A 17397-nucleotide genomic window follows, 5' to 3' on the forward strand; every position below is an offset into this window, starting at 1 on the left:
AAAAAAAAAAAAAAAAAAGAAAAAAAAAAAAAGAAAATTAGGTCAATTTAAGGAGCTAGTCAACTGTGGAGATTCTAATGCATATGTATATATATTAGTTCTCAAATCTGAGATCATATTTATATATAAGTTTTATATCTTACATTTTCTACTTAACATTTACCATAAGAATGTTCTTATACTTCTTAAATATTTTCTAGTATATCCATCTTAATTTCTGCATGGTCTTACTTCTCAATAAAACTGATTTGAAAAGACATCAAAAAAAGAAAAAAATTTCTATTGAGCAACTAAATATTAGATGAATATATTAAAATTTCCATAAGATGAATTTTCTCTTATTTTCAAAGACTTGGAAGCTAAAAGATGGGGGCATATTCAGTACATGTCACCAGTTTTTCCAAACACACCTTCTGCTGTGTGCTGCAATGTGACCATTACACAACGTACTCGGAGGTCCAAAATGAGATCCTGGATAGTCTGTAACATGTCGTTAGGAATTTCAAGGGCAGTCAACGATTCGTAAGTAAGTCTGCGAAACAAACACAACATAAGTGAGCAGAGTTGGAGCCCAAAGCAATTTGCATCAAGGCTTTCACCATCCTATAATCATTTCTCGTGGCACAAGACCACAAGGACTGTAATGTGACAGTAATACTAGGTTAACCAACAGAAAAGATACACAAACAGTATGACACTCTCGTCCAGCAGCCACACCAATAATGTTTAAGAGCTTCCTTGTTGATAAATGGGAAACCGTGGAGGCAAAAAGAAAAGAGAGAAGGATAAGAAAAATTTCTTCTTTGTTAAATGTATCAAGTCATATCCCAAACTGAGTTGTTGTTGTTTTTTTTTTTTCAAAAAGCAAGGAAAAAAAGTAGTCCTTTTTAGAGAATGTGTCCATAGTCACCTGATGGTCTGGATGACATGTGTGAACCACTGTCCAGAGAGCTCAGACTTCACCTCCCAGCCCCCGTATTGCCGGGCTTCGCCCTCCCGGATACTGAGCGGGAGCAAGGCCCCACGGATCAGCTTCACAAGGGAGTGCGTCACTTCCTGAATCATTTTCTAGAAAATGAGGGACAAGCAAAGCTGCATTAAAATGTCGTCAATCTGACTGAATTAAACTGAACAATAATAAGGGTCTTGAATGTGAAGTCTCCTAGTGACTCAGGATGAGAAAACCCTACCCTGTGAAAAAGTCGGCCTACTCTTCCCTAACTTACCTTAAAATCATGTTGTCTTTGCCTTACATTCTTTGATCTTTCAATCTGGCCTGACTTCTCAGCAGTCTTAAAAATTAAAAAAAAAAAAAAAAACAACATATTAGAAGTAATGTATAAAAATAAAAAGTACTTGAACGTTTATATATCAAGAGAACATGAAATATGGTTCTAACTTGATTAAAAGGAATGTATAAGACATAATCTAAGTTTTGATTAAAGGATGATTAACTCCCAACAAGAAGTTATCTTTTTAAAACCTTTAGGTGTAATTCTCATAAATAAACCTAAGAATTAAGTTGAAATTACTGATTTTCTAGGTGAATTTCACATGCCATTTTCAACAATTTCATATGGTTCAACCACAAAGTATCATACTCGCTATAACATTCTCAATATCATTTCTCATTCACTAGTACAGAAATAAAAGGAAAAGTAATTTCTGAATGAATGTATAATAATCTTTGGGCATCCATTCCATTTCCTTGGTAAATAACACTTATGAATATAAACATGACATCTGTCATTTTATTTTCTAAAAAACATAAATCATTGCTCTTCATTTGAGGATTTTATAGTATAATTTAGGAGAGAATGTATTCTACCATTCTAGAATTAATTTTTTGTCTGTTTTGCTGATATAACATCTTTCTCCTTAAAGTAATGTAGGGGAGACTATATTGATTAAAAGAGAAATCTGCTCAACTGGATATCAGTTAACTTTTTATTAGCAAATTTTCTAACAACTAAATATTATTATATAAAAGGCCCTAGAAGGGCAAGCTTAAGAAACTTTCCAAAATAAGGTACAATAGCAAAACTATACAATGTAAAAGAAAATTCTGACACTTCATTGACATAGTGCAACATTTATCCTTTAAAGTTTAAATCTTTATCTCATGTATTATTGGCTAGAGACATGTCCGGAGACCTTTCAAGTTATGAAAAATTGCCTTATATGTGATTATGATATTGACTTCAAGTTAAGTTTTAAATATGTGATGGTAAGTATGTGTGTATGTGTATACATACATTTACGTAGAAGCTAGGGAAATTGCTTGTAGAGTTGGTCTATGTAAGGAACATACTGACATAATGAGTAAAAGACGATTAGGATTGTTGGGTGTTTTCAACAAAAATATTAGACAAGCCTTAAAAAAAGTGGTCAGCACCTGTATACATATACAACTTGCAAACTCTACACATACTTTTAAATTTTACATTAAACCACATAGCTTTTATAATTTTTTCTTTGTAGAAATGTACCTTCACAATTACAGGTATACAGAAAAACTAAGCCCCACATTTCACCTCAATAACCATTCAAAAAGCTAACTCCTGTCAGCACCTGTGACTCAAAAGAGTAGGGCACCAGCCCCATATGCCAGAGGTGGCAGGTTCAAACCCAGCCCCAGCCAAAAACAGCAAAAAAAAAAAAAAAAAAAAAAAGCTAACTCCTGAGTTCATTGGTCAGCGATACTCAAAATTCTTTGTACACCAGCATTTAATTGAGAAATCAATTTTTCCTTTATTTTTAAGACAAATGAGAAGGAACTGAAGTGTTTTAACAAGGGAGTGATGTAACTAAGCCTGAAGTGAGAGAACGAGAAGGTCCAGTGTAAGGGCCTGACTTGCCAGCAGGACACTACGGCTGTCCAGGCAATTGTAGCCACAGCTTAGACAGCAGCATTGTGTGTGCTGCTCCTGCTGTCTGGTTCCTACTTCCCATACCCTCTGCCTGGCTGCTTCCTTCTCATGTGTTAAGATCTCCGCAGAGATCTCCCCTAATCTCTATCCCACTACTGACATTTTTTATTGCAGGACTATATTTGTTTCTTTTATAGCTGTTATCAGAATTTAGGATAATTTTTTAAAAATATATGTATTTGGGGTTAGCCTTTGTATGAGGGGAGAGTTCATGCTATCCTGGTCACTGTTTTAGATATGTATTTTAAGATGTACATGTTTGTATATGTGTGTGTATAGTGTGTGTGCATGCATGTATATTCATGTGTGCATACGCTACAGGTTCACATATATGTGTACTTGTACAAATGTACATGGGTCTACTGTGTATATATAAATATATGCGCGTAAGCATATGTACTACATGTTTATGTGTGCTCATGTATGTAGATATGTTTATGTATCTGTGTGTATCAGTACCTGGCACTTGGTAAATAAAAGAGTACCTAAGGCTTATGTTCTTCAGAGCCTACTTGAATATATTTAGGAAAGCATGACTTCCCTGAATACTACTGGGCTAAAGGCCTATTTTTTAGAAACCTGAAGTTTTGGGTCTCAACATGACAGACTGGTCCTAAGAGGCAGATCTGCCAGACATCGCCCAGTAATATGCTTCTGGGCAGCCCAAGGACTCAGGTCTCCCTGGACATTTATGGTGACAACAAAAGGGATGGGCAGAGACTGGGGCTTGTGAGGTGGGTGCAGGTGTTAAGCTCAGATGCCCCTGAGGAGCCCGGCACTTGCTGGCATGTCAGGAGGCGCACATGACAGTGGGTCCCACGCTGCCAAATCTTTGTTAAGGGCCTTGTGATGTTTAATTTTATCTGACTGAGCTATGGGATACCCAGACCTTTAGTCAACTGTTATTCTGGGTATGTCTGTGAGGGTGTTCCTGGATGAGATTAACATCTAAGTCAGTACAGAGTGAATCAAACTGCCCTCCCTGCTATGGGCCTGAATAGAACAAAAAGGCTGATCTTCCTATGAGTAAGAGGGACTCCTTCTGTCTAACTGTCTTCAGGCTGGGATGTTGTGGGGTTTTCTTCTGTCTTCTTACTTCAACTAAAATATTTGTTCTTTTTATGTCTCAAGGCTGCTGGCATTTGAACTGGAACTAACATACTGCTTCTCCTGGGTCTCCAGCTTGCCAGCTTACTTACCCTACAGACCTCAGGACTTGTCAGTCTCCATCATGACATGAGCCAGTTCCTTATAATAAATCTCTTTATGTATATGTGTGTGTGTGTGTGTGTGTGTGTGTGTGTATCTGGATATGTGTACATATCCTTGTGGTTCTGTTTCTTTGAAGAGCCCTGACTCATACAAACCTGTCTAGTGTACTGCAGAGGGGAAGACATGCCAGTATAAAAGTGATTGTTAGAGGGCGTCTTCTTTAATTGCACTCCCCATAGTATACCTTATACTAAACTTCGCACATACTAGGATCATCCAATGTTAAGATTATTTTACAGTTGTCTGTTCTGTTTATCTTTAAATAGAAGAAAAGAGTAAAAGTTTGTTGTTAAAAAGTAAGCATCATATCCAAATTAAGTGTAAATTTTGCCAGAGCAATTTTGCCCAACAAAAAAAGTACTCATGAATGCATGATGACATCTACTGGACAATTATTTTGTAAAATTCAAGGACTTGTCTTCAAATACGTGAATAGTAAAAAGAGGAGGGGAATGAGGTATATGGCAGGCCTCTTGCAATCATTAATAAAACAACAGTTACTTATTGTTTTACTCTGATGAAGAACTGAACATCTCCAGCACATGAATTATAAAAGGTTTGCCCTACTTTTAAAAGAAAACCTAGTTTTGGAACACATGGTACATTTTAATTTATCTCCTATAAGTTATATGACTTTTTAAAATGCAGATTCCTGATATTTAACAACTATTTGAATGACTTAAAGATTTACATTCACGAATACCTTAAATGTAAAATCTATCTATAGGTGAGATCTTAACCTACTATTGACCATTTTGTTAACTAGAAACCTTAAGTCTTTCCTGCATACACAGACCAAAACTACTTTGTGGTAAGCCCAACGGCTGGATTTCACTGTTTTAATTCACATAAGTTAATTCACATGGGCCTTGCTGGCTTGAAGAACTGACTATTTTTCAAACTGTTGGAAACTTCTTTAACAGATGAGCTCTTAATATAACAACATAGTTCCCAAATGAGAAAAATAAGAAATTTCAAGAAAACTGTGTTTAAATATTATAAAGATTTCTTGTATGAGATCACATGTGAACTATGAGAGAACTCTTCCTAATGTTAACCTAGCATGTGTCTGGATGGGCTGTGCACACGCTCCGGCCCCTCTGTTCCCTCCTATTCCCTGTGTTATCTTTCTCACTTTTTAGTAGAGGGGAAATAGTTTAAAAACATGCCTAAATCCCCTATGCAATGATTTACAAATCATTAATAATGATTTTAAAGCTGCTATCAGCTTTTAAGTTTACATGCAACAACACAGGCACATCTAACTTGACCAATTAAAATCAATTGTTCATTTCAACATTAATGCTGTACATGAAGTAGGTCATTTATTTTTCATCTATAACCGAATATTTCATTTACATTTTCTTACAGGATATACCTACCATAACTAAGGACACAGGTCCTGTAAGAAAGTAAAATACATTCCCCTTTCACTAAAAGATCCCAGATCAAAAACTCTTAGGAATTTTATGACTCTAAAGATTCAAGGTCAGGCAACAACTGTCCATGTGTGGTAGGCCACCTGCAGAACTGATGAAAAGGACAAGAAAAACACATGACTGGGAAAAAATAAGATGGTTTAAGATATATTTCCTAAGGACTAACTCTTTGTATGATTTAATCCATCTACTCATCTTTCAATTCGACTTTAGCAGCTCATCAGTCCAGGATTTTAAAAGTCACATACCAATGGGCAGGAGGATCAGGGACATGAGAAAACTAATGGATCCCTGACTTAGCCATTGGTATTCAACTGTTTTGTTACTAAATTTTGTTCTCTGAACACATATTATGTGCCAGGTTGATGAGATTTTAAAAACTAGAATAAATTTCATTCCAAATAATAAGAGCAAACTGTTGATCATCTGCCAGACATTGTTATAAGCACTTCACTTTGGTTAACTCACTGAATTCTCAAACCAGCCCAGTGGAAGTCAATAGGCACAAAGAAGTAATTATCTAAGGCCACAGCTAGTAAGTAAGGGACATACACGGGATGTTTCCATTCTAATGCTAGTGTTCTGTGAGAAAATCTATGAACACAGTCAGTCCAAAGGCACGATCTGGGAGCATCTAACCCTCCCACTCACATGAGGACTTGGTTCAGAGGCTGAGCAGATGTGGAGAGGAGGTACTGGTGCATGGATACTGCTGTCCTCCGCACAGCAGAAGGCCAAGAGCCCAGACTTGTTCCCAGCACAAAGAACTACACAATCCTCACCCAGGTGAGAGTCACAAAGATGCAAAATGCTATGTGTTATGTACAAAAACAGGGCACTAGAAAAAAATTTTTTCAAGACATCTGCAAAACCGAAATTAAAGCATTCTCTTCCTAAGCCAGCAATGAGCAACTGTGTATTTGCAAAGACCAACCAAACCTGAAATATATTTTATGGAATTAGGGCTTTCTCTGTACAGTTAACTTTTTAAAAGAGTTTTTGCATACCAATGATACAGAAAGAAAATATTTGAACATTGACTTATAAAGCTTGGTAATTTAAAGAAGAAATTTAAAGGAAAAAATGCATTGATAAGTCATGCTTACAAGATTGGTTTTTGAGCCCTAAGGAGTTTGTTTTCATGCACTAAGTAAAATTTCATGAGTTAGATAACCCACTATTTATATAAACAAGGATCTATGGATCTAGTGGGTTTAAAGAAAAGAGAGAGTGAGTACTTAGAATTTAAATACACAAAGGGGGCAAAAAACCCTCCAGAGCACAAGTATATTTATTTCTTCAATACCAGTGTGAAGTCATGTCCATGGTCAAACCAGATTCAACAGACCTCTGAAGCACCTACTATCTACTTTCTAATAAGGAGAGGTCTTACTACAAAAACTGTGTCCTTTTGCAAGAAAATAAAAATGGTTTTAGTTTTTGTCTATGTCTACTTGCTATGCTGCCAAGTCCAAGATAAGCAGGAAATAGCTTTACCCGCATGAAGACCCCCCACCTCTCCCAGGACTGTAAGGAGTTTTCCTGCAAAGACAGGAAATACAGCTTTCTTAATCTTAACAGGTAGAAGCCTGGGGCAGAGGGTGTTAGAATCTACACTCCAGAATTGGAGGCCTTTATGGAACCCTTGAAAAAAGATTAAAAGTGATGATTCTGATTTCCATGTACTACACACAAAAGTCAGAGTCATTACTTTATGGTTATACTTTCTATGTTACTGATTATGTATTATAATTAAGACATTAAGTAAATGTGTAACTCATGAAAAGACAAAGGCTTATAAAAATTTGTGTAGACTGATAATAATGGGGCTAGATTACATGATCTTCAAATTCTTCTCAAGTAGGAAATTTCAGAAGTATAATATATGGATTATTTTAGATCTGTATGTTAAGTTACAAACATTTTATCCTTGTTTTATCATTTGTTCATATTCTACTGAACATAATTTCATCCATAATTTGGCCTGACTGGCATTATATTGAAGTCTGAATCCTTGACTACATTTCAAGTTTTCATTTCTTCTTTAATTGACTATCTCATTTAACCTTATAACCACCTATTGAAATAGATATCCTCAATATTTTCTTTTTACAGATGAGAAAACTGAGTCTCAGAACAATCAAGTAACTTATTCAAGGTCATACAGCTGCTAAGTATTAGAGCTTTATAATATTTTTTAGCTAATCCTAAAATATATAACTATGATTATAAATGTTGGGCCTGAGGTTTTAAAAAAAATCACTTCAAAATCTAACTCTTTTAAGACTAGAAATTCACAAGGTCTTGGCTCCACCTACAGTCAAATGTGTATACATACCTCACTGAAAAGGCTTCCATTAACGTATGAAATCCAGAGTTTCCAGAAGTTAGGCAGTTGACTTAAGACAAGCTTGGTCAATTTTTCAACAAATGCCACCCTGTGGGGAGTTTTGTATCTCCATGCTAAGGGGCAGAGGGGGAGAATAAAATGCTATGAATGTACTTTGAATCAAGAATGATAATTTATTTGAATACATTTAAGTAGCCCCAGTCTGTGTGGAGCATTGAAATTCCTGCCGCAGCACTAGGTTTTCCCACAGCCCCACACCGCATCCCCTGCCCCCAACCCCAGGCTCCTAGAGGGCAGCAGTGCCAGCCTCCTTTCCTTCTGGGAAGCAGAGCTCCCTCTCTTTCAGAGAGAAGAATGCTTTGGCTTTTCAACCTTGTCCTCAGCATGGCATACGGCTTTTTCAAAAAGTCACACCTTCAAACCACAAAGGAAGACAAAGCCACTCTGTAGCTAATAACGAAATTCAAGGCTAATATCAGCCTGTTAGAAATGCCATTATACACCCTAGGTGGTAAAATTCAGGAAGGAATCCAGTGGTCCTAAAAGAACATGTTCCAATGTACTCACATAATGAACAATGCCTCTTATAATACAGAAATTTAAGGAAAAGAGAATACTGAAACTTCTTTGGTTATCTATCACGTAAGGAAGCTATTGCAGTAACTGAGAAATAAGGACTTACACTTCCTGTGGGAAGAATAAGTTTGTGGGAATAAAAACAGATACGGAGATTTGGGGCCCAGTAACCATTTCCAGTCTGTCCTCCCTCTTTCTTTCCCAAGGCCATACCCTCTCCTGCACCCCAGCTTCTGCTCCCTTAGGAGCCCAGGAGCACGCACAGCCACTCTCTCTAATCTCACAGAGACCTCCAGCACCACTCTCAAAAGTACTGCTCTCCAGTCAAGTTCAACTTCAAAGATCCCACTTACTACCTTCCTTTCAAAATACTCCTAAGTGAAAAGTCCTGCTGTAATTTCAGTGAGGCAGGGGTGAATTTTATTTATTTGTAAATGTTTTATAATTTTCAAAGTAGATAATACATGGTTTAAAAAATAACACTTCAAAGGTACAGAGTGATAAGTCCACCTCCTGCTCCCATTCACTAGCCCTCAGAGCAGCCACAGAGAAAACTCCTGTGATTAGCTTCTTGATTTTTCCTGAAATGTTTTTATAGGTGCAAACAAACATAAATATGCATTCACTCTCCCTTCCCTGATGTTCTTTACATGTGTTTGCTTTTTACACAAATGAACGCACACTAGACGCGCTCTTTTTCTATTTACTGATGGATCCAGGAGTTCTTCCACACTCACACAGACAGCGCTTCTGCTTTTTCTCCCACAGTTACACAGCATTTCCTATTTTGGATTTATCATAATTTAATATATTCTTTCTAATGGACAAGACTTTCTAGTCTTTTGTGTTTAAATTAATTGCTTTAAGCAATAACCGTCTACCTATACTACTTACTACACATACAGGTGTAAGTGTAAATTCCCAGACACAGCATTGCTGGGTCAAAGTACACGTAGTTGTTAATGTTGATGGTTATGACCAAACTGCCCTCCAGAATGGTTATTTACACCAAAACAAAATAATAAATATTTAGAGTTTTTGCCAAACTGACACCTCACTGTAATGTTACTCTACCTTTTATTATTATGATCCTGAGGGAGGCTGAGTACCTAGTCACCTGCTTAAGAACTATTGAAACTTCCTCTGTGGCCCACAGAGCCTTTTTATTTATTAGGGATATCAGCCCTTTGTCTATGCTTTGAGTTATGGGAAAATGTTTTAAATTCAGTTTTCACATGTGTAAAAAATATGGTTCTTTACGAGCACACTGTAAACTTTTATTCGTTCATTCAATCAGTATTTAGTGAGTATCAACTGTGTGCATATCACATGGCTACACCCAAGATCTAAATTGTTCAGCACTGATGCTGAACAAGGTAGGCCTCTGCCTTCACAGAGTTTATTATCTAATGGAACAGCCAATTAAATACATCATAATGGTAATACAAGATGCGATTTCATCTGGAGACAGCGGGCATGAACTTTTTTCCCAACAGCAGTTGGTAAAGACTGCTTTCCAAATGACAGGCAGCATGTGAGAGAGGGTCAGCCATGACCACGTCCTGAGTCCAATGACAGGTGAATACTCTAAATTGAAGCATTTAAAAGACATCCCTTACATGACAGCAAACAGACTCTTCCATGATCTCTTCTCCCAAAATAATGTTTCAAAAGATCTTAGTTCTTCAGAATAGCTATATTGAACACTATTTTGTATGCCCTGTGTATGAGAAACTCACCTGTATCCTTATCTAATATATCATTGGTAAGGCTTATTTGCTGGGAAATTAAAGTGAAAGTAACCTAAGCAGAACTCAAGACCTTGTTGGCACTGAACTTGGGACTAGCTTTTTGTGTGGTCTGGTCTGGTCTGGTCTAGTGCATAATACAATCATGTGTTGCTTAAAGACAGGGATACATTCCAGTAAATGCCTCTGTAGGCAAATTCATGTTGTGGGAACATCGTAAAGCACACTTAAACATACCTAGACAGTACAGCCTATTACACACCTAGGCTGTGGTCCTAGGCTATAAACCTGTATTTCATGTTACTGTACTGAATAACTGAAGGTAATTTTAATACAAAGGTACCATTGCCTATTCATATATCTAAACATAGAAAAATATGGCATAAAAGATAAAAAATGGGACACCTGTATAGGGCACTGACAATGAATGGAGCTTAGAAGACTGGAAGTTGCTCTGGATAAGTAAGTGAAAGACTGGTGAGTGACTGTGAAGACCTAGGATTTACTGAGCACTGCTGAAGCCTTTATATAAACACTGGACATGAGACTAAATTCAATTTATAAAAAATAAAGGAACTGCACTAAGACATTGGGATGGCCATGACATCACTGGGCATTAGGAACTTTTCAGCTCTGGGGCCACCACCATATATGCTGTCCATCATTGACAGAAATGTCATTTTGTGAAACACTAATATATTCCACCGATACAAAGTTTCCCCGAACTTATAATGGTTTGACTTACGATTCTGACTATAAAATAGAGCAAAAGCAATTATGCATTTAGTACAATACAACAATTCTGTTTTCTACTTTCACTACAGTATTCAATAATTATATGAGACAGTCAACACTTGATTACAAAATAGGCTTTGTGTTAGATGATTTTGCCCAATGTAGGTGTATATAAGAGTTCTGAGCACATTTGAAGTAGGCTAGGCTAAGTGATGATATTTGATAGATTAGGCATATTAAGTACGCTTTCAACTTAATATTTTCAACTTCAGATGGATTTACTGGGACATAACTCCCAACATAAGAAGCATCTGTGTGTATATATATGTACATTTTTTCTACATATACACATCACCTCTATAGACTGATACTACTAGGTGTCAAGGAGCAGATCTTGGAGATTACTCCCCACTCCACGAAAACTAGAGAGGCGACACTGCCCTTTCACCAATTTAAAAGAAAAATTCTTCGTGAAAACTCACAAAATAAACAGAAAGTAAACTCAATTTATTTTGTAAATCCATTAATAAGTATTCTAATTTAAATGATTTTATGATAAGAAAAGTCTTTAGACAATTTTAAGAACCTAGCAAACCAATTCCAAAAGGCTTCCAAGAAGATTCCTTCAGTTAAATCTTTTTATAGCAGATTAATTAGTAAAATTATTTTGTCTGAGTTCAGCACAAGATGGAATGTTAGCATAGCTACTATACAGTGTTGCCAGATAATCCTGCTGAGCTAGAAGTTCTGTAATTATTCAACATACTGGGGCTCAATTATCAAGTTTTTTGGAAAATAGCAGGGCTCCCTGTGATCTCCTGCCTAGTGACAGAGAACAACTGTTAGCATCGAGTTGTATCTGATCTCTTTATTACCTGCACATTCTTTACACATGTGCATGTATGCGGGTGTCCTTTCCCTCCATTCCTTCTAACTCTACTTCATGCAAATTCTATTCATCATAATTAAAAATGTATTTTAATTTTTTCTTACCAAATCCATCCTGTCTACTTAAAGACCTACATGACATTTCACTGATAGAATAACATCAAGAGCAATTTCCTAAGAATGATGAAAGGAACTAAGGAGATATGGCAGGAATGTCCAATTTTCTCCAACAGAAATCACAAAGTATGCAGGCTCATGAATTCTGCTTTGATCACAAAGTTGAGAATGAGCTTCCTCAACTCTCTTCATACCTATGCTCTACTGGAGGCAATTCTTCACTATATTCAAATACAAGTAATAATTTGGGGGACACTAAATGATTTATTTAACTTCCACTTCTGGCCATGCTGGAAAAACATGAATTGGATTTAACCTCCAGCCATAAACAATTAGAAAACTGGAAAACTCTACGAAACAAGTGTTTTCAGACACTGGCGAGAAGGCAGCCCAGGCCTGAGACCTGAGAGGGAACGTGAAAGGCAAGATCCACAGACACCTAGGCTTTCTGCCTAAAGACAGTTTTGAAGCAATAAAGGCAAAGTAGAAGGGAACAGAGCAAAACTCAGTGGCCTTTCTGAGCTGGAAAGATAATGGACTAAAGTCCAAGGAGGCTGAGGGGACTGCAAACTGCAGGGAAGAGTTCTGCAAAGGAGAGAGCTAGGTAGGAAAAAAGTTCCAGAAACCTGTGAAAGAGTCTTCGTCAGTCTTTGTTGAGGATCAGACCACATGTATGTGGAGCAAAACTTCACAAAGCTAGAGAAAGAATGACCATTCCCAGAGATCACACAGGCAGAGAGCCTTTTTAACTCCCCACAGCCAGGGAGACTGGTTTTTATTAACTACCTGGACTAATCAGTAGAAACCCAGGGAGTCATGCATTGTTAGTTGGGGTGAAGTATCCCTAAAATTAAGGCTAACCTAGACCAGCTCTAGCAAAGATTAACAGCAGGCTTTGAAGGGGTTGAAGTGATCTGTAAGTGAACTGTCTGCCAGAACAAAGTCCAGTGCTTTTTAAAGGAAGGCAACAAAACCTAGGCACTCAAGGTTGAACATTCACAGTATCTGAGAAACGATAGAACATGATGAGATATACCCAAAGGCAAGGAAATGTGAATCATAACCAACCATCAGGAGGAAAATCAGTCAACAGCATCAGATCCAAAATGACAGAGATGATGAAATTAATAGACAAGAATATTATCAGCTATTATGACTATGTTCAAAAATTTAAAGAAAAACATGAAAAGAATGTGGAAAGAAAGAGGAGGTATTAAAAAGGACCACAGAACATCCACAAAACACAGTATCTGAAATTTCAGGTCACACACTGGAGGAAAAAAAATCAGAAAAGTTGCAGGCACAGCAAATGAAGCACTGAGTGGGAAACACAGGGGCCTGAAGGGAGAACAAAAGCTCAGCAATTCCAGGAATAATCTACTGGGGTAAAACGCACACAATCAGGGTCCCAGAGAAGGAAGCGGAGCAGAAATATATTTGTGAAAATTTCCCAAACATAATGAGTATTTCAAAGTTTGGTAAGATAGATCCAAGTAGCTTGGTAAAACTCCAGCAGGATAAATTTGAACTGTACAAGATGATGCAATTCATCATACCCAGCCTCAAGTGTGGTTTCTAATTAATCTAAGCATGTCAGTGTGAAAACTGGTGGTAGTAAATGCCACGAGGACAGAGGAGTTGGGTGGAGAGTTTTTAGATTTGATATACTGCCCCCATAAGAGATGGAAATGTTTTTTAAAAATTCAGGTGGGCCATACTCCAGAGTCAGAAATCCCGACCAGATTAGCTCAGAGGCTCCATGGTAAACATTATGGCACAAAATGTAGATGGGAATAGTTCTGGTCTGTCACTGTTTACACTGATGTTGGTGGACTAGGTGGGGAATGGAAGCAGGTCAAGAAGAAGGAATACTAACAGTTGTTTATTTAGTACAAATGAATCATCTAATTGTGAGGTGTTCATATGATGGACAGTCACATTTATTAATAAAACTCTCAAAAAAGTCCCTATTCCAATACTTTTAAGAATATAAAATACTTTAAACTTTAGAGATGTTTAAATGTAATGTAAGGTAAGGTATTTCCATTACCCTGAATTTCTTATTCTCTTACAGAAATTTTATATATGTATAGATACATATATAAATTATATATATTATTTTTTTTCTTTTTTTTTGAGACAGATTCTCACTCTGTGCCCTTAGTAGAGTGCTGTCGCATCATAGCTCACAGCAACCTCAAACTCCTGGGCTCAAGTCATCTTCTTGCCTCAGCCTCCCAACTAGCTGGGACTACAGGTACCCACCACAAGGTCCAGCTTGTTTCTCTATCTTTTTATTTTTTTAAGTAGAGATGGGGTCTCGCTCTTGCTCAAGCTGGTCTTGAACTCCTGAGCTCAAGCAGTCCACCCACCTCAGCCTCCCGGAGTGCAAGGATTATAGGCCGTGAGCCACCGCACCAGGCCTGTTACTGAGATTATAAATGACCAGCAATTAATTTTCTACTTGTGTACATGACTGCATTAGAGCTGATACATTTTATGTCTTATGATAGGTAAATAGCTGCTTCAGAAAATCAAGAAATGCAACATTGTTATAATTTTAGATGCTTTATCTTAGGGAAAACTGATTAAGGATTAATTTATGGTTAAAAACCAATCTCTCTTTAAACCAAAGCTTTAATTTCATCAAAAAAGGTATGTTAACTATAAATATTACTTACTTTTGTTGCAAACTTCATCTTGAAGAAGTTCTCATAGAATTTTTTTCCATAGCATTTGTTTAAAAAGTTCAACCACACCAAAACTAAAACTATACTTTTAATAGGTGAAATAAACATTGACTGGTACTCAATGACTTATTTACAAAAATTCAAATATTTTCTCTTTAATGTAAATTATATTTTCATTACTTAAGTTTAATATCTGGGTAATAGCTTTAATAAGCACAAGAGATGATGGTTAGTAATATTTAGCACCAGTAACAACACAAATTTTAGAATTTTCCAAGAGAAGAATATTTTAAATGATATGAATACAAATCTCAAACAGAGTTGGGGGGGTGATACTTACTGTCATCTCGACTGGACTGAAAGCTGCTGCCCCTCTTCAGGGACGCTGTCTGACTGAGATGGCCTGACACTGAGGGACGCACATCGTTATCAAGATCCAGCATGGGACTAAGCAGGCTTGGATTACCTGCAAGAGAGAGGAGGCATTTACACACCTTCTATATATCCTACCTCGCTGATTTCATAGACTGCTTCTCTGAGGCTATGTCTTGCTCAATCACTCTACTCTTAAATAAAGCATTTGCTAAGCAAAATAAAAAATATTTTCTCTAAGTAGATTTTAACAGATTCCGAATTCAGCAAAACTTGGGGGGAGGAAAGGGTAGAGAACATGAAAATTAGGAGAAGTAAAACAATTCATTGGCATTTGGAAAGGAAATCATTGCATTCTGACTCTTCAGTTTATTTTAATGGAACCAATTTATAATGGATTTTTATAGCACAAGACTTCTCTGACTGCTCCTTAATGCCACATTTTACATTTAAATCCCATCATTTCTTACTTTGGAGTGTGGGATTTAATTCCCTGTTTCTATTCTTGATGCCAGTGACCTGGTTTGGATCCTTTTCACCTTCCACTGTTAATATTCCAGAAGCCAAAACATTCTACTATTGATAAGAAATTGTCTTTATTATCCTGGATTCATCTCACACGTAAATACTACTTTCTTGATTTTAGAACCCTCCAGAAAAGCCTCAGGATAAAGTACACACCAGTGTTTTCTAATCCAAATTCTGCTGAGAACAGGGAAACAATTCTCTAAAATGGATCTGAAGAGCTATTAGAAATGGAGTCCTATATGGCTACAGGACCTTGGCCTTGGCTTGATGGTAACATCAGCCTAATCCATCGGTCTATACAGAACACTGTCAGGCTCGGTGCCTGGGACTCAAGTGGCTAAGGCACCAGCCACATATATCTAAGGTGGCGGGTTCAAATCCAGCCTGGACCCGCCAAACAACAATGACGGCTGCAACCAAAAAAAATGGCCAGGCATTGTGGTGGGCACCTGTGGTCCCAGCAACTTGGGAGGCGGAGGCAGGAGACTTGCTTGAGCCCAGGAGTTGGAAGTTGCTGTGAGCTATGCCACAGCACTCTACCCAGGGGACAGCTGAGGCTCTGTCTCAAAAAAAAAAAAAGACCACTGTCAGCTCTTCAGCTGAGCATCTGAAGATCTTCAAATTAAGCTGTATTCAATGAATAGTACAGAGAATTTAAAGCACTGTATATAGGACACTTAAATATTCTCCATATAAAAACATGTCTTACATTCTCCTGCCAAACTAGAGGATAGTTTGCTATCCTCTCCACTTGAAAGGCCTCAGTCATCTCTCCTCTTCCTCCATTAAACATACATGCTTAAAGATTCAACCTGAATTACAGCTACTGCACAAAGTTACCTCCTGTTGTTACCTATCTAACCTGCCCTCTATCTTTCTGCCGTTATGGAGCAATTCAAATACACATGGTTTAGTTGACTTCATGGTTTGTTTGACTTCTACCTTCTAAACCTGCTGTTTGTTAACACGTACAAATTGCCAGGCTAGGTGCGGTGGCTCACGCCTGTAATCCTAGCACTCTGGGAGGCCAAGGTGGGTGGATTTCCTGAGCTCAGGAGATCAAGACCAGCCTAGGCAAGAGTCATCTGTACTCATAACAGAAAAACTAGCCAGACATTATGGTGGGCAACTATAGTCCCAGGCTGAGGCAAGAAGATCACCTGAACCCAGGAATTTGAGGTTGCTGTGAGCTATGACGCCACAGCACTCTACCCAGGGCAGCAGAATGAGACTCTCTCTCTCTCTCTAAAAAAAAAAAAAAAAAAAAAAAAACGCAATCCAAAAAACCAGATAGAAATTGCTATCTCCACGACAGACTACTATGTTCTCCTAGAAAAGAGTTAAATATTGTATCTCCGTATTTCCCAAACTCAGTGAACCTTCCACAAACTCCCACTATATATATATATATATATATATATATAAATGACTGATATTATTCACTAAGAATAATTCACTAAAAACTATATTCCTTAGTTTACAACTTAACAGAATATTAAAAACTGATGGATTCATTACTGGGTGCTAAAAACCCTACAAATTACAAACTCATGTAATAATTTTGTGGCACTGATAATCCTAGTTATTCAGTAACAATTAAGAAGTGTTTATTGAGCACGTCCCGCGTAGCAGGAACCGCAGACCCTGGGGATAAGGTGGATGAGTCAGATGTAAGGCCCTACTCTCAGGTTGTTTACATTCTGGTAAAACAAACCAATAGATAAATAAACCATAAAAATACAAGGCTGTAGG

The 17397-nt window shown here is 37.3% G+C and overlaps 1 protein-coding gene across 3 annotated transcripts in view; it reads right to left on the reverse strand.

Annotated features, from left to right (window-relative positions):
* Window positions 1-17397, reverse strand: part of EXOC2 (exocyst complex component 2) — a 217468-nt gene that overhangs the window by 92202 nt on the left and 107869 nt on the right. For all 3 annotated transcript variants that reach the window (XM_023518879.1, XM_003799342.3, XM_023518878.1), the window contains exons 12-16: window positions 15086-15211; window positions 7980-8104; window positions 1227-1292; window positions 911-1068; window positions 411-532 (exon numbers count right to left, since the gene is read on the reverse strand). In XM_023518879.1, coding sequence (XP_023374647.1) covers window positions 411-532; window positions 911-1068; window positions 1227-1292; window positions 7980-8104; window positions 15086-15211 — 597 coding nt within the window. The remainder of the gene's footprint in view (window positions 1-410; window positions 533-910; window positions 1069-1226; window positions 1293-7979; window positions 8105-15085; window positions 15212-17397) is intronic.

This window comes from Otolemur garnettii, unplaced genomic scaffold (genome assembly GCF_000181295.1).
Source record: "Otolemur garnettii isolate 467f Iridium unplaced genomic scaffold, OtoGar3 scaffold00149, whole genome shotgun sequence".
NCBI lineage: Eukaryota > Metazoa > Chordata > Mammalia > Primates > Galagidae > Otolemur > Otolemur garnettii.